The sequence below is a fragment of the Conger conger genome, chromosome 1, assembly GCF_963514075.1.
Source record: "Conger conger chromosome 1, fConCon1.1, whole genome shotgun sequence".
NCBI classification, from domain to species: domain Eukaryota; kingdom Metazoa; phylum Chordata; class Actinopteri; order Anguilliformes; family Congridae; genus Conger; species Conger conger.
Window position 1 is genome coordinate 31,662,739 of NC_083760.1, and position 21,730 is coordinate 31,684,468.

The 21,730-nt window shown below is 39.5% G+C and overlaps 1 protein-coding gene across 5 annotated transcripts in view; it reads left to right on the forward strand.

Annotated features, from left to right (window-relative positions):
- crim1 (cysteine rich transmembrane BMP regulator 1 (chordin-like)) overlaps window positions 1–21,730 on the forward strand; it is a 134,775-nt gene that overhangs the window by 112,092 nt on the left and 953 nt on the right. For all 5 annotated transcript variants that reach the window (XM_061247202.1, XM_061247203.1, XM_061247205.1 and 2 more), the window contains 8 exons: window positions 2,889–3,045; window positions 3,881–4,002; window positions 11,903–12,121; window positions 15,145–15,360; window positions 18,598–18,819; window positions 19,474–19,665; window positions 20,622–20,738; window positions 21,496–21,686. In XM_061247202.1, the coding sequence (XP_061103186.1) occupies window positions 2,889–3,045; window positions 3,881–4,002; window positions 11,903–12,121; window positions 15,145–15,360; window positions 18,598–18,819; window positions 19,474–19,665; window positions 20,622–20,738; window positions 21,496–21,686 (1,436 nt within the window). The remainder of the gene's footprint in view (window positions 1–2,888; window positions 3,046–3,880; window positions 4,003–11,902; window positions 12,122–15,144; window positions 15,361–18,597; window positions 18,820–19,473; window positions 19,666–20,621; window positions 20,739–21,495; window positions 21,687–21,730) is intronic.

Here is a 21,730-nt window from a genome sequence, read left to right on the forward strand (position 1 = left end):
GTTGCTGTTCATTTTTTTTTGAGCATACAACATTCACTCACTGAGTAATTTATTAAGAACACCTGAATGCCATTATCTCATCACTGAATCGTGTGTCAGCAGTGCAATGCATAAAATCATTCAGATACGGGTCTGGAGCCTCAATTAATGTTCACATCAACCGTCAGAATGGGGAATAAATGTGATCTAAGTGACTTTGGCTGTGGCATGATTCTTGGTACGAGACAGGCTGGTTTGACTATTTCTCTAACTGCTGATCTCTTGGGATCTTCATGCACACCAGTCTCTCGAGTTTACTCAGAATGGTGCAAAAAAACCAAAAGCTTCCAGTGATGAAGACTCTTGTTGATGAGAGAGGTCAACGGAGAATGGCCATACTGGTTCAAGCCGACAGAAAGGCTACGGTAACTTATATAACCACTCAATTGTGCAATTGTGGTCAGCCGAAAAGCATCTCAGAATGCACAACACATCGAACATTGAGGCAGATGGGCTTCAACACCCAATTTCATGCAGCCTTTTTGCTCATCTTTATTAAGAGAGCCAATAATCTTTGTATGCACTATACAGTATCAGTATGTGACCAAGTATGAAGGGATGTCAGAACATTTGTATTCCAGCACTCTCTTGATGATTTCAAGGGGAGGCTTTGTTCTTTATATAAGCTGAACTCTGGAGGAAAGTCTTCAGTAAACTGGATATGCTGTATACATTTATTCAGATACTGTCTTAAGGGCTACTCAAGAATCCCTGCTCTTATTTAAGTACATAATTCTATGGACTGTGAGGGTCTGACATCTTATTCTTTCATTTGTCTTCATTTGTCATTTGCTTAATTTTGGAAATATTATCTGTTTTCCATTTCCTGCTATCTTCAACACTCGATTTTCAACACTACATTTGGGTATTGCTCACAATTAGCAACCCATTCTGCCCATGCAGCTGCAATTGCCAGTGATATGAGAAAGAAATTACACAATCTTCCAATTCTACGGCTTTTCATATTAGAACATGTGTAATTCTCTTCTAGTCCTAACATAAATCTTTTCATTCTCAATGTGTCAAACGACACATAACCGATTTTACTTTGTCATTATTTATTCGGGGCACACTTTACATTTTATTTTAAACCTTATTCAAGGATTGAAATGTATTTGATTCCTACACTGTTTTTTCAGAGAGCACTTTAATTTGGGGAACAGGAGATTCTTCAACCTTTTTAAAGACAGGCCGTTCAATCTTCTGCCTTCAGAGGGAACTGTCTGAGGGTTCAAAGGATGTTGAGCTATTTTCTTTTTCTTTCCACTTTTCTTAGGATTGAGGAAGCCAGGATAAGTGATTTGTAAAAATCTACACGTCCCAGGCTGCTCAACTGAGTGCTTGTGTTTACCATTTTCTTCAGATCCAAATCAATCCAAAAGATTTATCAGAAAAATGTTTTTATTACACTCACCTGCTATTACATGACTTCAGAAGCTAGTCTGGTCTGGAAAATCAGTCTCCCAGTTAGTGTATTCAGGATGATTCATACAGTTGAGAGTAGATTTTTAGTTGCTGCCATTGCTTGGCAGCAAATAAGTCTGTTGAAAAGCATTGAGTTGTCAGAGTTGATATCCAGCTGGATCATATATAATGGTAGAATATCAAATGTTCATTCATATTTTAACAATCTATTCCCTTCATATATTTGATGAGTAAATTTCTACATTTTCCCCAATGGGCTGAACACTATGAAACTATAATTTATTTTTGGTAAATAATGGTTCATTGCCTCATAATATGTGTGAACTCATAGTTTCAAGAGTGATAATGAATAATATCAATAATGTAACCAGCTTGCATATTTAGATGAAAAGGATTCTTTTTTTACTGTTTCTCCAAATTCAATGGTAGGTATATACTGCATACAGTATACAGTATGTAGTATATAGTGCGCTCCATAATGTTTGGGACAAAGACACATTTTTTCTTGATTGGGGTTATACTCCACAATTTAAAATGTCTAATTCTAACCTTGCAGTTTGGACTGTAGTTCTGATTGTGAAGTATTCTGTTCTGCAGACAGTAATTACTGACACATTCATTCCTGGCTGCTTTAGAGAGTTTCTGATCTGTCGGACAGGTGTTTGTGGTTTGCCTTCATTATGGTCAGAATTGTTTTGCCTGCCAGGCCTTTTGTGATTACTGAGCTCACCAGTGCTCTCTTCCTTCTTAAATTATGTTCCAAACCATTTCTTTTAGTAAGCCAGTTGTTCGCCCTATGTTTTTAAAAAATTATTTCTCAGCCTCATAATGGCTTCCTTGACCATCATTAGCTGAACTCTGGCCCACTTGTTGACAAATGGCAATAACAGGCAACAAGCAATCAAAAGGGTAGAATGAAGACAAGATAGCTTGATTCTCTTATTCTTGCACTAAGGAAGCAATTGAATGAAAAAGCTCTCTTACACTTGCATTAAGGAAGCAATTGAACACACCTGACTAATCATAAACAGCTGTGAAACTATTTGTGCATTTATAAGAAGTGCTGTTATTTATACAGGGTGAAACCAAAATGTGTAAAAAAAAACAACTTTTAATTAAAGCTGTGAATCTGCAAATTGTTCGCTAATTATGGAGCTAGGCTTCTTTGCCCCAAACATTAGAGGGCACTGTATAGTATATACTGTCAGAGGTCATACCATACTAAGAGGACACTTGGTTAAATGTCAGCTAACCAATGCAAGGCTGGAAAGATAAATTAGATTATATAAATTTAATATTCATAAGCATACACTGCTGAAAAGTAGAGAAGCATTTCATGGAAAAAAATGTACTCATTTCATATTCCCTTTGCTGGGGTGAACGGCTGTTTGAAGACCAATGGTTTTCCATTTACTTATTTACAGGAGAACAGCTGTGCAAAGGGTTGATCCAAGGCTGCACCCTGGACTGTCCCTTTGGATACCAGATCGATGCTCATGGCTGTGATGTGTGCCAGTGTAGGCCCCGGCCAAAGAAGTGCAAACCGGTGTTGTGCGACAAGGAATGTCCCTTCGGATTGATGTAAGAGCCTGCCTTTAAATTAATCTGAAGCCTGTTTGCAGCAGCTGGCTGAAAGTGACCACCACTGCTTTGTTTACTTGTTTCGTGGTGGGAATTTGAGTGTAAAATCTTTGATCTCTCTCAGTTTACCTTTTTCTGGCAATTGGGTGTCAAAGATTCAGCTGCCACTCAACATATTTTCTCCTCTGAAATTCTACGGTGACTATTTCAAATTCAGTATGTGGTATTATGAAATCAATGAATTCACAGGAGTATGAATGAATTTGACCTTTAACACTAGAAAGGCTGGGTTTTGTTTTTACTGCCAAAATGTTCAGCTTTATACTGTAGCATTGATTTGTACATGCACAGCAACCTAATTTCATACAGATTATGAAACCAATTGTTACATAACTATTTTCTTTAAATAAAGTAAACAAATGAATTAATTTCATTCTAAATTATGGAAATGAATATAAGCAAATAAAAAAAACATGCTTTTTCAAGCGCACTGAGAAAAGCACTGAAATGTGCAGGACAAAACCCAACTGTAAAAAGTAGCTCAAGACCTAAGAAGTGCAATATTTTTAGAAACACATTTCTTCCAACATAACAAATTCAGCACACCAATCCTTTCTGTGCTCCCACTATTACATGGACTGTCTCATGTTGTCAGTATGTTCAAAGTTTCCTATTCAGTAAATAGGTAGGTGTGTAATCACTTACACCCCAGCAATAATTAATGCAGAGTTTCAAACGATTTGTATAATTTATTACAACCAGGTGTATATCTGCTAATCCATTAACTATCCAAAATATTCTCTCTACTATCTACTTATTTACTCTCTACCCTCAGAAAGAACAAACATGGCTGTGATGTCTGTCGATGCAAGAAGTGTCCGGTACTGCCATGTGAGAAGACCTGTCCAACTGGCTTCCAGCAGGATGAGCTCGGTTGCCTCCTCTGTCAGTGCAAAGGTAAATTGATGAGATTCATCTCACATTACTTACATTATTTACACAGCTGATATTATGCACATACAACTCATCAAATATGTTCCCTCCTTACAATTATTCAAGTCATTCCGGTTTGCATGTAAGATTTGCATAAGGTTTGTAAGATTTGATCTAACCTGTACTTACCCTCAAAATTAAAATGTACCTATTGCTTCCCTTACCATAACAAACTAGTGCAATTTATGTTGGCGGGAATGTTTTTTGTAAATATCTGGTGCTAAACGACTTATGCATCCCCTTTAGTTAATATTAGCTGATGGCTCGAAAGCTACAGTATGTTATACTGCATATCTAGGTAAATTGATAAAGGTAGAATACAGCAAAAATGGTATAAATGAGTTCTCTAGCTGTTGAATGATATGTGCTTTGTTAGGTTTGGAGTGAAAAGATATCAGACTGTAGATATCCAAGAACAATGTTGGCTAGCCCTGCTCTCGAGCGAAGCAAGTCATGTTTTTGCAAATCAGTGTTAAGTTAGGGGTGGGACTATTTTCTCTACATGAAAGATAGATGACATGTCCCTCCGATTACGCAAGTCCAATTTTATAGGTACAGTACCTAAAGCCTGTTTTACAGCGGCAGACCCGCTAAAACAGAGAATTTTCTTCAGCTTTACTTCACACAGTACACAGGAATAAGTGATTACCACGTGCCGGCTATCTGTCTCTTTTCTAATATATCAGGCTTTAGTGGATTAATAGACTACAGACATCGTCTGATAGACATTTTAATTAGCTATCCTGGGAAACAGAGACATAAAAATAGATGGAGCTAAGCTACATCTTAGAAATTATGGCTTAATATTGCAAAACATTTAGCCTTAAGCCTATAATTTTGTGTCTCTTGTGTGAGAAAACAACAGAGGTAAATTATGAGGCATTGCTTACTCTTGACAGTGGCAAAACAATAAAAAAGGGAATTAAGAACTCGTTTTTTTAAAGCTTGCAGGAGAAAATGTGAGTCTCCCGCACTATACACAATCTTAACAGTATCTTGCAAGCTACACCTGCTTGTGCAACTTGCTTTTGCCTACAAAAAATAAGTGTGCTGCAAGAGAGATAGGCTATTGATGATTTAATTTGATCATATCATATTTTTTGCAAATGCACTGTCACACACTCTTGGAGCCTAATGCTTCAAAAAAAACTATGAGTGATGTTTGATTCACTGTGCAAATGGTTAACATTTCAACATCATACTGGTAGGTTTTCATCGGAATAGTTCCGTTGACATTACCATTTGCATAGTGTTCTCCACTGATCTCCGCTGAGTAGGTAGATGTGAGTCAGCTGCTATTTTCGCTACCCAGTGGCTCAATGGGGAACAGAATAGTGCACCAGCTCTGTTTCTTTGGGGAGAACCTTTATACTGTATACTGTTCCTAGCTGGGCCTATGTTGTATACAGGTATACAAAATAATTTACTACAAGAGGAATAAGTCTTAAAATGGTGACACCAATAACAGTAGCTACTCATAATGTACAGCATTGTGCACTATTGATACAAATCCAAACAGCTTGTTGGTCTGTATAATATAATATTTGTATTTTCATGTAGAACGAGTACACCGAAATCAAAGAAAATGATGAATTAATTATATAGTGGGATCATCATATCTGATAAATTCATTTACATTACATTATTGGCACTTGGCAGATGCTCCAGAGCGACGTACAATTGATTAGACTGAGCAGGAGACAATCCTCGGCTAGAGCAATGCAGGGTTAAGGGCCTTGCTCAAGGGCCCAAGGGCTGTGCGGGTCTTATTGTGGCTACATCGGGATTAGAACCACCGACCTTGCATGTCCCAGTCATTTACCTTAACCACTATGCTACAGGCCACCTGTGACATGTATTGTTTACAGAGCTGGCATTGTAATCCAAAAGCTTCAGGGTCAGTTCGCCAGTGGGGACACTGTCATTGTTCCCTTATGCAAGGTACTCAACCCAAAATTGCTTTAAAGAATATATCTTTAAATAAATGGATAAATGTGCAACATGTAAGTTACACTAAATAATGCATTTTTAGTTGCCATTCACACTAGCCAATAGACACGCTACACTTGGCAGTATCGGTTAGATGCACCATACCAGTTATGATGCACATTGTTGTCTTGACTTAAAAAAATAAAATAATAATAATAATTCCATATTCCCTATCAGGTTACAGTTCATTCTATTAAGGGGTTGGTCACAGAAAATGAACTTGGTCATCCAAGCATCCCAGAAGATTTAAACCACTATGCTAAGCAAATAGAAATATATAAAACAAATGATGTGTATCCACAGTATACTGTCACACCTGTTGTCCATAAAGGGTAGTAGGCATGGTTTGCCCTGTTTTTTCCTTCTATTATTTATGTTATTCTGATGTTATATGTGATTCGTGCTAAATAATGAATTCTAAGTTTGAAATATTCATAAAAGAGAGCTGTGTTGATTCCCCAGTGAAGCCATTTTTAGTCTCCTCCATTTTAAATGTTTAAGAGTGATATATTATATTTCAACAACAGGATGTAATCAAGGGTTTTTTCATTCCTCTTTCATCTATGAATTAATTTTCCCTCAAAGAGTTTTTTTTCTTATTCTTTTCATGTTTTTGCTTCCAGTTTATAATACAGAGTATGTGAAGGATAAGGCTCTTGCCAGGGTTTAATCGGAGGGAAAGGAGACTACAAGTGTGACCATGTCGGGGGTGGGTAGTCAAATACTGAAGCACTTGAAACAGGACAAAACAAGTGCTTTGATTGCTCACTACATGCAAAGTACACAGGTCAACCAATGAAAAAATGACTTATTTGAAGTGGCCCTTTAAACAAACAGACCCTTGATGTAGAAACGCAAGTGTCTTGCAAAGATTACAAGACTAAAAGGCACTCGTTCATTAATGGGGCACTGCAAAGTTTTATGAAGTTTGGGTAATTTTAAAAACAATAATATGTAATGCTGAGAAATTGCAGCTGAACAAAATGGGTTCAAATTAAAATTAGTTTGAAATTGCGCAAAATGGCACTAGCTTGCAGACATATTTTGTTTCTTTTGATTACATCAGAGAAACATTCTGCCACAGCTTATGTCTTGTTTACATGCTGTCAAATAAGCTATTGCATCAGAACCGTCTGCAGAGCAGTCAAAGTGTGGAGGGTATCATTGTATTGCCCCAGAGTACAGTAACTGCTTTTTACAGCAACTAAAACCTCAACTTTCAGAAACTTCTCAGATTTTTTTCTGCAAAGTTTATGAAAGATCACAAGTCTGTTTGGATGGAACAGTATGCCAGTATTGTTTATGGCCGTGAATGATATTAGTCTAAAGTATTTTGTACTGTGTTATGGTTCTAGGTTGGCATAAGTTGACTTACATTTATTGCTTTATTGACGTTGCACTTTCAGTTAGCTAATTAGCACGCAAAGCTGGAGAGACAAAAACATTGACAGGCTTGCCTGGTTATAGCAATTCAATGCACTGCCACTTTTTCAAGCAGTTCCCCTTTAAGGCTCTGGAGGATGGCATATCATATTAATTCCCATCAGTGAAAAGAGGCATGTGCGCATTTTGATAAATTGACATACTCTGAATTTTGTTAATGCATCTCAAACAGTAGCAAGATAAGACATTTACAATATTTGCAAGTGCTCATAAATATATTACAGACTGCAGCCATCTGATCGACTTTTGCACAAAAGAACCATAACCCCCCCCCCCCCCCACAAACACCTGCATGAGGCTGTGCTTAAAATGTGTGCCATTGTGCAGTAGTGGTGGGTTGTTCATTTGGGGTGAACAGAATGAAGTGTAGCGTCTCCATGTAATGATTTGTTTATTTGGTTCTTTCTTAAAATCTATTTGTCTACAACTCCTAGCGGGCAGGCTCTCTTTGAATAATGCAGGAATAAAAAAATGTCAATTGGAGTGCTGTCCTGGATCTTGATTTTGCACTTTACGTAGGATTCAGTACACAATCTTTGTCATTATTATATGGAGTTAATAATAATATGTCAAAAGGTATGACATGCTTTTCATTGTGTGAACAATCTGAAAGCACTACCTAAAATTATTATTGAGAAAAATAATGGAAAGATAGAGGGGAAAAAAGGATAAAAATGATCAAAGCTGAGCATGTTTCTTTTTATCATCTCTGAATACTTATAATAACATTATGGGAGATATAATATAATGAGTGACATTTGAAACCATTAAAATAATGGTAGATTACCTTTGATCCTTTGAGTTTGGCTGCATTTATTTAAATTCTCATGAGGCTGTTGGTGAACAAATTGGTGTGTTCAGCTCTTTAAATGAACTGGTGATGTTGAATCGCTGAACAAACCAGAAAAAAACTGAAGGAATGGATCAGTGAATGACTTGAAAGAACCAAAGGAACCGATGGAGTTATTGGCAGCTGCAGAACTACTACTGGACAAATCAGTGAACTAATCTTTAAAGTGGACTGAATCAAATGACTTGAGTCACTGAAAGGAACTGGGTCCGATTCAAGGCCCTAGTGTTGGCATTTCAAGCTGTTAAGGGCACTGTCCCACCTTACATCCAATCCCTAATCACTCCCTACTCCCCAGCTAGACCACTCCGGTCTGCCAGCTCTGGTCGCCTTATGGGTCCCTCTCTACGAGCACCTGGCGGTTGAGCTGCACGTTCACACCTGTTTTCCGCTCTGGTTCCTCAGTGGTGGAATGACTTGCCTACCACTGTCAGGACAGCAGAATCGCTCCCCCTATTTCGACGCAGACTAAAAACACACTGTACCTTAGTCCTCCCTCCTGATTTCCTCCGGCCCCCTTTCTGATATCTCTATCCCTCTTGTCTAACCCCCAAAAAAATAATTGCACTTATGATGACTATATGTTTAGAACAACACTTCATGTGTATTCTACTAGTTATGGATTTGATGCTTTAACTTGTGGAAGAACCTATGCACTTGTATGTCGCTTTGGATTAAAAGCATCTGCTAAATGACAAAAATGTAAAATGTAATGTAATGGACCACAGCCCAGTACTCACTCAGACAGTATGTGTTTTTGAGCTGTCGGCTGTGCCCGAAACCAGTTTTCCTGAATGTGGAAATTACAAAATGATTATTTATATATTATAGAGTTAAAGATTATAGAGTTAAACCACACCTCTCTCGCTCCTTGCACCTAACTCTAATACTCGCACGCAGAACTCTTTAACTAACGTAGCTGTTAGTCGTGAATAACCTACTCATTGTTTTTTGTATAGCTTTGAGTTGAAGCTATGCTTCTCTCTTTGTCAAGTGTTACCTGTAGCATTAGTTTATTCAGCCATGCAAACCTACCCTAGCTACCGTTACCTTTTCTTTGTTCAAGGGACACGTGTGCTTATGTGCGCATACACACAAGCACCCACACAAACTCGTACCTGCTCTTTCTGCCTGTTTATGTTCTGCATTTGTATGTCTTCAGTGCATTTATTTTTATTAAACCTGGTGTCTGTTTTGATTTCACATGAGAACCGAATGTGTCTTTCGAAGAACTTCCAGGGATCTTTAAAACACTGTTCCTCACTATTGTCCTTACAATACCTAAACGGTTCTGCATGACAGTCATCCTTCGTCTTCCACTCATGGAAGTTGCTTGGTACTGTGAATCCAAGTCCCCAGATCACCTCTGTACATTTTCAACATGAACACAGTGGCTAACTGTGGTTTGTTCGATGATGAAATCACAGACGGGCTGAAGGATGCCATTCATTTCCATGTGTTGACATTGGCTGGGAGCCTATTCGGCACCTGCTTAGCTGTCCAAGTGCTGACATCTCATCTTGACATTTGTTTCAACTGTGTTTTCAGGCTTTGCTTCCTACAGTGGTAAACTGCACCCCAAAATTAACAGCACATAAGGCCTGTCACCCAAACTGTAATCTAGGAGTTTGTAGTCTTAAGAGTGGAATTGCACTGGGTGTAATCACTCTCGAGATAAGTGCACAAAAGAATGTCTAGAGGCAGAACATTTTGAGCGCATCAAGTTGGAACTGTTTATTGATTCTAGAAAATTTGTGTAGAATAGGCATTATAAACTCTACATACAATTTTTTCACAGGGTCACAGTCCATCTGATCGAGAACTTCTGCATCTTAGAATCGCTGTTTATCTTTGCCAAGTTGAAAGTTCAGTTCAGTTGGGCTAAAATGCGGAAGCAGCAATAATGGATGGAGAGCCACCTAGTGCTGGAAAGCTGTGTGAGCTTGCGTGTGGCGTTTCACCGAGATTGATTAATTGGTCATTTTTTGCATCTTCCCGACACATGGATGCACTGTCAGAAAACCAGTGATGAGAATAGAAAATTTAAAACTCCAGATTGCGAGGCATTTTTTATATGACTTTGATGACACAAAGTTGGATGGAATAACAAACACACTTTAGTAGTTGGAGTCTCTTGTTTTCCTTTAGAAGATGCATCTAAACTGATTTTTTTTCCAACTATGACATTCCAGCTATCGGTTCCAATGCCGGCACACTTTTTGAAATTAAGACCAATGTTGGCGAGAAACTGAGTCAGTGTTGTGCCAATTGCTTCTGCTGTTTCTCCCAGCAAGTCCACTAATCCAAAAATGTAGAAATGTTTTTGTTCAACGAAACGCTGCAGTAGCGCACTACTGCACACAGCCGCTCTACCGCGGCAACGTCTGTGCTCTCGCCAAATCAACAAAGAATATTGAAATTCTCTGGCATCTTTTAACAGGTCTTTGAACATGCAGAGGGCTATGACATTGTGGATTAGCGCTGTATATTTTGTACAGTGAAGGCTGATACAATGAACTTATTGCTGTGTGGCAGGCGATATAGCTTGGCAGCTGAAGTTCCGTTCTGTGCATTGTAGTCGACGGATTTGACACAGTAAATCCAATGGCTTAGAGTTCCTCTTGTGTTTGTCTGTGCTAGCGTGTTGCAAGAGGTCTGCCTGATGAGCTTGAGTCTCCGCTTTACAATACCTGCATACATTTAGTTTCATCACCGGTTACTGGACATATCCAGTCTTTTGTTTTCTCCATTTTTCCAGTTCTTAATATACTTTTTTCTGTACTTGGACAGCCATTGCTCCCCAAAATCAAGATCAGTGAAAATGGTGAAAGAAAATGGGTATTATTCTTTTGTCTATACCAGTTATAGGACAATGATAGAAATGACAACATGATCCTCAAATGAAGGGGGTGAGGTTTGTGTACTTATCAGTGGGAGGGCGATTTATACCTAATGGCACTTGAGATATTAATGACTAGTGAACAGACTGTGCACCCGGGAAAATAGTGCCAATAAATGTAAACAAATGTTAAAATAAGCCAAAAAAAGCTCAACCCGCAACTCTGAATTTTTCCAAGCGAACTTGGAACAATCCCAAAGTTGCTTATTATAAGCAGACTTGTCATCACTGCACACAAGTTGCAGGAAGCGCTTCAGTTGTAGCCTATCCAGTGGACTGGTATGCACCTGATCGACCTGCAGGGGTCACTGGTGTACGATGAGACACGATTATCCTTACTCAATCCCTCCCATCTCTGGGTGATGCTAAAATTGTGTGTTAATCTGCATTGCACCTGGCCACAGCCGGGATTAACACAGTCCAAATACGATACCTGACTGCAGGACCCACCCATGCACTAGAACGGTGCCTTAACACAATCTGCAGCGCCACCTGGGGTTCATTGAAAGCATTCCGTATCCCTTTGGCCAGGCTGGGAGGCATTTCATTGCAAGATGTTAAAATGATTTTTCAAGGTTCCTGGGCAGAAGTTCTGTACGTTAATATAGAATTTTCCCCCTTTATTCGTTTATTTAATTAGTCTTTTGGCTATTTGACCTCTGAACTCTCCTCCCCCCCAACAGCTACAGACCCCAGCGCTTCCTCTGTGGCTCCCGCAGTGAAGCAGGGCTCCTGCCTCTCCATGGACGGCCGTCGCCACGAGAACGGGGAGAACTGGCACGACGGCTGCCGGGACTGTTACTGCCACAACAGCCGGGAGATGTGCGCCCTGATCTCCTGCCCCGTGCCCGTCTGTGCCAACCCCACCATACGGCCTGGCCAGTGCTGCCCGTCATGCCCAGGTAAGAGCCATTCAACCTGGGAAACAGAGACCTGTCTATGAGGGGTGCTTCTACACGAGTAAAAGTAGCAGTTTTATGCTTGGGGTGATTTATTACAGTAAAGTGAGGCTTTATGAACTTCAATATTTGGATATGGAGCCATTTATCTGTATCTCAAATTATTTGAATCAGCAGTGTCATTGTAACACTTTAGATTTCGGTTAGATTAGATAAGATCAGTTATAAATTCTTCAATAATTATTCATAAACCCTATTCTAAGTGAACAGGAATGCATTGTAAAACAGTTCTGGATGTGAGCTAATTATAGAGAAGAATGTGCTAAAACTACACACTAAAACCACAGAAAGTGCACAATATAAAATAAAAATATATCTCCAGCAAACAAAATATGTAATAAAACTGACACAAAAATGTGAATGCATAAAACCCTCTGCACAACATTAAGGGGGTAAAAAAGGAAGAGAAAATAAAGAAAGTCATGTTTTTGAAACCGTTTGGAAACCATATAAGGACTGAGTTTCTCTGGATTCTCTGAGCTGAAATCAGTCACAGAACTAGTACAAAATTAATGCGCACAAGCTGCAAGAGAGTCGATGTCAACTGACATTGCATAGGGGCATAACAATCTTGTGACAATAGGCCATTCAGTCCTTCTAGGATGACAATTTTGAGTTGACAAGAAATATTTCAGAATATTTCAAATAAGAAAACTAATAAAATAATTCAGAATATAATGGAGTTTTTCATATGAACGCTTTGCAGGGGCGGGATGCTCAGCCAACATGTTTTTTTCCCAAGGTTTCTTCTTGCCCAGTGTATACCCATTAAAGGGCTCTTTCCTCTACAGTTTACAATGGTTCAATATACACCACAGTGTATGATTCTTTGAATACTGTTGGAAAATGCAGTATCTGTCCACCAATCATATTATGTTATACATGTATGTAGTACCTCACTGACCTGTTACACAACAATTAAACTCAGACTGCGAAAAAGGATCAAAATGCTTAATTTTCATGGAATAGTCATAAACAGATATGCAATCATGAGATGTACAGTATAATAAAACTACCCAGCAGTCAGTTTGACTAATGAGTCGGTTTTACCCTCAGAGATGGGAAGTAAAAGTCTTGCCAAAAGTCTTCCACCCATGAACTCAACCAGCTGATTTACCTAATTAGTTCTACCTCCTGGCTGAAGAATTGTGCTAGTTAACAAATACAGCTGATTAGAAAAAACCCTGGGGAGGACCTGGATTTTCCACCCCTGGTTATGGTATGGGAATTGGCCTGTGAAGGAAGTACCAATGGCACATTGATTTGTTGTCATACACTTAAAGTCTTCTCAAAAGTGTATCAATATAAAATGTTGCACATTATTTCTGATTTCAAAACCTTAATGTAGGCCTACTGTGTAATGAGAAATCATACAGGCCACTCCAAAATGTAGGAAATAGCTTAATGTGCAATCCCACAACAGAATTTTTGATTCCGCCACCAGTTGAAAAAGTTAGTCTGCAGCCCTGGTTAGTGCCCAAGAACATCCCCCAGAGTAGCCAAGGGTAGCTAGCTTCCTAGTAACATTAATCAATAAGAACTCAAGAAGAAAAAGGTAGCTAGCTATTTAACGAACTTCTTTGCTTTTTCACTGAGAGAAACTGACAAGTAACGTTAGGTGCATTCAGAACAAGTGGGAAGATCTGAGGGACAGAGAAAGAAGCACTAACCTCCTTATGTGTGCAGTAAATTTCAGTGCTTTAGGGATCCTGTCAGTTATATAGCATATACATTCTTTATATTTGTAACCTTATTAAATAACAATTAAGCTTTGTCATTTTTAAGCACTGGACAAACAAATTATCCCGTGGGACTGGTTGCTTAAAAACTTTCTTACATTCACATTTCTCGTGGAAACAGTGGAAAATTTGTGAAGAGACAGAAAAGATCAGAAAAATCAGTCAAAGTAAAGAGTACAAACAGCAGACAGGAAATGTTAAGAGGGCACAGATGAGAGGGAGAGAGTAGGATGGGGATGAGCCACTGATCATCAGGTAAGAAATACATGATCACTGAGAGCAGACTCCAGTCTAGTGTTTCAGTTTTATAAAAGACCATATTCTGTCTTATTATTGCCCTATTTTTGCCTAAAATGCTGCCAGAAACGGGTCTTTAAAGGATTATTTTTTTAATTCTACGGGGGTGCATGCTGCCGGACCCCCCAAGCTTTACTTGTCCATGTAACTATAATTCACTGCTCAGCCCCCCTTCACATAAAATCCTAGAATTGCCCCTGGTGGCAATCTATAATTTTTTTATATGAACAAATACCACATTTGAGACATATTCCCCCAGGCATTTCTCTGGCAATGACCACTAGGACCATTTCCATTATCCTGAACAGGGTTGCAGGGGGGCTGGAGCCTATCCCAGCATACATTGGGCGAAAGGCAGGAATACACCCTGGACAGGTCACCAGTCCATCGCAGGGCACACACACCATTCACTCACACACTCATACCCACGGGCAATTTAGACTCTCCAATCAGCCTATCCTGCATGTCTTTGGACTGTGGGAGGAAACCGGAGTACTTTTCTATATATTCAAATTTTCAGTTTGTGGAGGGCCCACCATTCCCACCCTGTATGGAAATGGACGGAAACCTATGGATAGTGTTACGAGCGATACAGAGATGCATAGTTTGCGTGACACATACTTTCGGCAGTGGCACAGGAGAGTTTCAGCGACATAAGAAGAGGAGGAGTTTAGGAGCAGTCATTGTTTCCAGTAACTTTACAGCAATGGATGAAAGTACAAGTAGTAAAGTAACCAAAATAAAAGGAAAAGTGTAGAATAGACCTGTTATGACTACCAGTCGCCATGGATGCCCGTTAAATCCACCAAAACCAAGGAAATCATAGATTGCCACTCCATATATACATATAATATATATATAATATCGCTCTGTATTGCAGTCTTGACAATGGTGATTTCACAGCACACTGCTATCGTTCTTCCCTCCCAGATGACCCCACCACCCACAGAACAGAGCTGAGCGACTCTTCGGTGTGCCTCGCCCCTGGTGGAGAGTACTATGTGGAGGGCGAGACCTGGAACATGGACTCCTGCACCCAGTGTGCTTGCCACAGCGGGCGAGTGCTGTGCGAGACAGAGGTGTGCCCTCCCCTGCTCTGCCAGAGCCCAATCAGGACCCAGGACTCCTGCTGTCCGCACTGCCCAGGTAAAGGCTGGGCTTATGCGTTCAGGAAGGGTGAAAGGGGGTCGGCACCAGCGCCAGGGGCATGTTTCCTTAAAGCCGAGGTGAAGTTAGTGCAGCGCTAGCTTCCGTAGTATGACATGTACGCAGTGGGGGAATCGATTTATCTGATGTCAAATGGGGATATTGATTGGAGGGGAATTGATTGACATTTGATTGACAAACTGGTACACAATGATATCAAATCTTGTTTTCCACGAAGTGGATGGAGAAAACTTTGGTGTGAAGTTGCAGAAGTATTACAATTGAACAATTGAGTATTTACTTTATGAGGAAAAGGAAAAGGTGAATTTTGATTTCAGCTTGTCTTTTAACCAGGGATCAGCAACTTGTGGTCCTTGATGTCCGAGAACTGCTGCTCCTGCCTTAAACCGAATGAACGACAATCTTCACACAGTCCACGCTAAAAGCAGAAAGATTATTTGAATTTGGTGCACTCGACTGACCTTCTGGAAGCCAGAAACACTAACTTTCGGCAAAGTTTGAAGCAGCTCTTGAATTGAATTAAGTGAATGAATCGGTTCGATTAAGGCAGTCAGCACGAGACTCAAACAGCCTGCAGGGTAACTGTGGCCTCGATTCAGTCAGTTAGCATTCAGTTCATTTCTATTTCTGTTTGTGTTGTTCTGGTGTTAACGGGTGGAGCGAAATCCTGTTTTTAAATTTATGCTGATGGTAAGGCATGCCTGCATAGAGGCAGGTTGCTGACCCAAGGGCTATGATGTCACATAAACCCACGAGAGAGACTGCACAGATTTTTCCCAGTTTGCGCAAGCCCTCGAGGTCCAAACCAACTTTAACAAGCGATTTATAAAAGGGCTACATTTGTTCAACAGCAAGAACAGTCATAGGTTCAAATTATATTACCAGTATATACAATGTAAAAAAATATAGCAAACCTAAAAAAAAAAAAATCAGTATGGCATGTTAATACCATAACATGTTTATTTCAATTTAGGGCTGTTGCTTTGTTTAACTGCAATCTTTACAGCCACTGTGCTAGAGGATACCAATTATGCAGTGGGCACAGGTAGAATAGCACAAGAGCAGCTACAGAAGGCTCTGTTGTGCATTGTTGCACGGACGGTTGGCTGGCTTTTCTTTGATTGCATAATATTTCACGTGACTGCCCAATCAAAGCAGTCCCTTCTAAAATATTCTAGAATCAAAAATTCAATTTCAACAATTTTATGTTATAAGAAACAATGTGAACATTGAATAAATGTGGCAGATGAGTGATCACAGAAGAGATGCATTTATGTTTAACTTTAATTCAAATCTGTTGTTGCTTATATTTTCATCTTATGTCTATTCAGTTTCATTGAGACACTGCAGTGTTTTTGCTGCAACACAAAATGACTTTTTTTTCATTCTTTATATATATATCTATGGCTTTTTGAGTGCATCTTATTGCATCTTATATTGCATTACGACTTAATTCTTTATCACTTTATTTTTCCAAATTTAATTAGGCAATAGTGTTGAGACATTGTCCTTTGTCAATTTTTGATTGTGTTTTGGCTTCCTACAAATGGGAAATGATTTGTCTTGGTTTAAAGCTTGCCTCTGGTATCAGAGGTTTATAGTGATAAGGTGTAATTGCATATTCCGTTTCAGTTTTTGATGGGTCTGGTTGACTGCAATAGACCTGTTGGCTGTGGCGCATCTGACGTTCATCAATGAAACATAATTAAAGTAGAGACTATTTATTGTGTCTCTTTAATAGTCTGGTAAACACAAAAGGCAGTACAGTCTATAAAGTTTTACTGCTGCAAAATGTACTGTAGTAAAAAGGGAAAACTTTTCATATAATACATGAATATTTGAGGTTTATATCTGACTAAGATGGGAAAAAAAGCCTCTCATCTTGACAACATCATCAAGGATACTTTTTTGAGGTGCTATAAATGTACATGTGACAAGCTCCATAACTATAGTGGACATGAGGAAACTGCCGGTTCACTTATGGTTTTAATGCAGTCGTATTAAAGAAAAGAAAGAGGGCACAATGAAAACCTCCACCACACCAAGGGTAATTTCTTCCTGTTGAAACAATTGGTCCTATACTGTCTCTAATCACAAACTAACCGAAGTTGTGTTGGGCATGTCAGTGCTGTGCTTTTAAATTGTAGACTTTTGTCTTGGAGTCTTGTCTGTAAGAGTAAGGCCCAGACTATTTCAGTCTAAAATCTGAAAGTGATATGACAATTCTAACAAGGTTGCGTTTATCTTTCATTATGTTTTGTCCAACATTACAACTGTATTACAGTGTCTGCTTGTGTAATTTGCAAAGCACGTTTACATCTTTCAGGAGGAATATTCTATACAACCTAATTCTGTCTGTCAGTATATACATATTTCCTAAATATTATTTATTTCATAATGTTAATAATTTAATTCAATTCATGAGCATATTGAGCATAAGAATGAGCAAGATCGCTTGTGAAGGGATGTTTCAGTTGCATTCCCATCCGGTCAAAACTGTTGGGAGGAAAGAGAAGACTGAATGAAGGGACTCTCCTTTTTTATTTGTTGCGATGATCCATTTTGTTAAATAACAAAAGATCTTGACATTTTTATTTGTTATGAAGGTCTCCTGATGGAATTATCTTTCTATTGATGTTTCAAAAAAATAACATTTTCGATTTGGAAATGTCCAGTTGAGAGGAGTCTGTTTTGAAAGTCTTGCTTTGAATCCTCACATTTTTGCTGCCAGCTGCATGTACCAGCTCCTGGGGTTTGGCGTGTGGATACCATTCTGTGGTTTTGCAAATGGGAATATAAGCAACCTTCAAATAATTAGGCCAGACCATTATTTTGATCCATCACATTAGATAATGAGCACAGTAATTCATATTTTATTGACATTCATATGTGGACACATGCAGGGTCCATGTATATCCCATACCCATTTCCTCATGGGTGTTTTGGTACTTAAATCAGTATTACTCATAGCCAGGGCCGGTTTTGTGTCCACATAATCAGTGTCCGTGAAAATGACCCATACTGTTTACAGTATTTTACTATATCTGGCTGTATTTCGAGTCTCAACATCCAAGCTGAGGTGCTGCCTCCAAACGATGACGTTTGAAAAATTCTTAATTCAGTCGACATTACAAACTTTTCAGCCTGAAAACGTAGTCTGAAAGAGGTAATAAACCTTCACAGGTCATTAACTTGCGTGTGTACATTCTCTTTCAGAAGAGCCACTCACCCCACAGTCACCCAGTAATGACAGCATGCCCAGCTACTGCAGGAACGAAGAGGGGGACATTTTTCTGGCTGCTGAGTCCTGGAAACCCAACACTTGCTCCAGCTGCGTTTGTTTAGACGGAAAGATCCGGTGCTTCTCAGAATCCTGCCCACTGGTTGGCTGTGCCCGTCCTGTTCTGCGCAAGGGACAGTGTTGCCCCTACTGCCTAGGTAAGTGCGCTATCAAGTAGATATCAAATATCTATTGGTTATCAATTTAGGCATAAATTGACAAGGCCTTTGCATTCCAGATGATTGGGCAGGTATTGTGGACAAGGACCACAAGACAATGCAGATGCTAAACAGTCTAAATTATGCTTGGCCTGAAATTGACTCATATAACAAAAATGCAATACATATCAAAACAATTGCAATATGCTTATTCTGAAATATGTTACCATACTTAAAATTGAACTGTTGTATCGGGAATTAGTGATATAGCATGAACTCCAAAATATTTGACAAAGACGTACATCTGTACTCCACAATTTTAGATTTGTAATCAGTGGTTAAAGTGCAAAAAGTGTCATTTCTACATTGTGAAAACTAAATGTATAAAAATTCCCTTTAATGAAAACTGAGAATCTGCACTTTAACTGCGTGTGAATTGCTTCATTACAATACAATTGTGCAGTGCAGAGCCAAATGAAGAAAAATAAGCCTTTGTCCCTAAAGTTAATGTAGCTGACTGTAAACATTGCCCACACTTTATCTACATATTGCATTGAGAGGAGTCAGGACACCTTCATGGGAATGTTCATGATTGCTTTCATTTCCCATTCTAAGTATATTCTCCTCTCACTTTGTTGCTGGTCTATTTCCCAGAGGATACCGCTGCAAGGGCAGTGTGTAATTTCAACGGAAAGACATACGCTGACGAAGAACGCTGGGACATTGACAGCTGCACCCACTGCTACTGCCTGCAGGGCCAGACGCTCTGCTCCACAGTCAGCTGCCCCGCCCTGTCTTGCCATGAGCCAATCAACGTTGAGGGCAGCTGCTGCCCCATGTGCTCAGGTGAGGCCAATGGCACTGTGATGTCAGCAGGTTGCCTTGACAGACAGTTGCCATCAGTTCTTAACTGTGGCCAAACTGCAGTCAAACGAGTCTCAATTAAAATGGAGGGCCCATGTACTCGCGAGGTCAACACCAGGAATGATGCGATGTCAGCAGTTTGGCATGACAGACCATTCCCCACCGGTTCCTAAATATGGCCAGAAAATGATTTTTGAAAAAGGTTTTCCATGCTCTGTTGTTGTGTCCCCCCCCCCCCCCCCCAAACTGATTGGCACAATTTTTTTCGTCTGTATTACTTTTACACTATGTCAACTTGCAGCTGATTGATTGATTCAACACTTAGTGCTTCAAGGATGTATGCTAATCTGGATTTGAAAAAGATGTAGGTTTATCAAGTGACGGTACAACAATAGGCACTTAGCATTTAAAGGCGAGAAGTGATGAATGTAAGACAGAATAATTGTGCCTGATCAAAAAAATCACATTGGTTCAAATGAAGTTTAACGGTTCAAGGGGGAAAAGTGATAAATGTACTTTCAGAATGTACTCAAACTTTTTTTATATAAGGTATATGCTTCCTATTTTTTCCATACAGTGCATAGCCTGTAACTCTTTCACTTTTGAAATAATGAAATGGTTTTTTTCATGCAAACAGGTACCATACCCTCAATACTTTTACCCTTGCAATTGAACTTTACAAAAATTAATTAGCATTTGTACTGATTTAAAACATTTAAACAATGATAATTAGAAATTAGAATGGATGTGGCATATCGGTGTTGTGAATGCAAGCTCTGTTGCTATGTTCTGATGTTCATAAATCTTTATAACACTATCAAACTGTTTTTCTTTCTGTTCAGGTAATTCAGAACATTACTCTGTGCTTATGTAGCTATCTGACCATTCTCCTTCTGTATGTGTGTGTGACATATGTTTATTCACACATGTCTATGCAGAGATGTACGTCCCTACAAACATACCGATCGAAAAGACGGACCAGCACCGGGACACAGGGATGCGCAGGCCGGGTTGGCCTACACCGAGTGAAAATGACATCATGCCCCAGTTCAGAGGTCAGAGACACTTTTTCTTTCACCTCATGTTTATGTGGAAACAAACACAAAACGTCCTTGAATCAAGCAAGCAGGTGTAATGAATGCTTAATATTTGCTGTGCAATGAACCCAGTTCAAACAGGGAGGGTACTGTGTAGGTCATACTCTACTGCAGTGGTTCTCTGTGTATGCTGGTTTTCATTCTAACCACAATTTTAACAAGCTGTTTGTTTTTCTGACTCTTCATGTTTTCAGGGATTATTTTCCATCTTAAGCCACATTATGTCGGAACTCACAATGCATGCCATAAATAAGTAAAACAAAGAATACAAAGACAAAGCAAATGATCAAACCTGAACAGGGTTGCAGGGGGGCTGGAGCCTATCCCAGCATACATTGGGCGAAAGGCAGGAATACACCCTGGACAGGTCGCCAGTCCATCGCAGGGCACACACACCATTCACTCACACACTCATGCCCATGGGAAATTTATTAATAATGTGTTTAATGAACAAAAACCAGCCAACACAGGGGTCTCCAGAAACAAGTTTCAAAACCATTGTTTCACTATTATGCAGTCAAGCTACTGGTTAAGCAAAACTGGTTTTTGTGTGTGTGTTTTCTTTCAGGGAACATTATGTGCAATGTGTCTAGCTTTGTGAAGTATATTACTCATAAATATAATAGATATGCATAACTGTAAGTTGGTCCACATTTTGTACACCGTTTTGTATGCATAATGGGAATGGACGTGGATATCCGCTGCCTTGCTGCAGGTGATTTTGGAAGCCTGCAGATGCCCTATTTGGAAAGCAAGACACTGGCAACCCATGATGATGGGACCTTCCACACAGCGGCATGGGTGGCCCTGCCAATCTTGATGATAGTGGTCGCTATTGCCACCCTTCTGGTCATTAATCAGAAGAAACAGTGGCTCACAGTGCCATGCTACCGCACCCCCACAAAGGTACATTCAGATGCCTCCCTTAAAACTTGCTCAACACATTACAT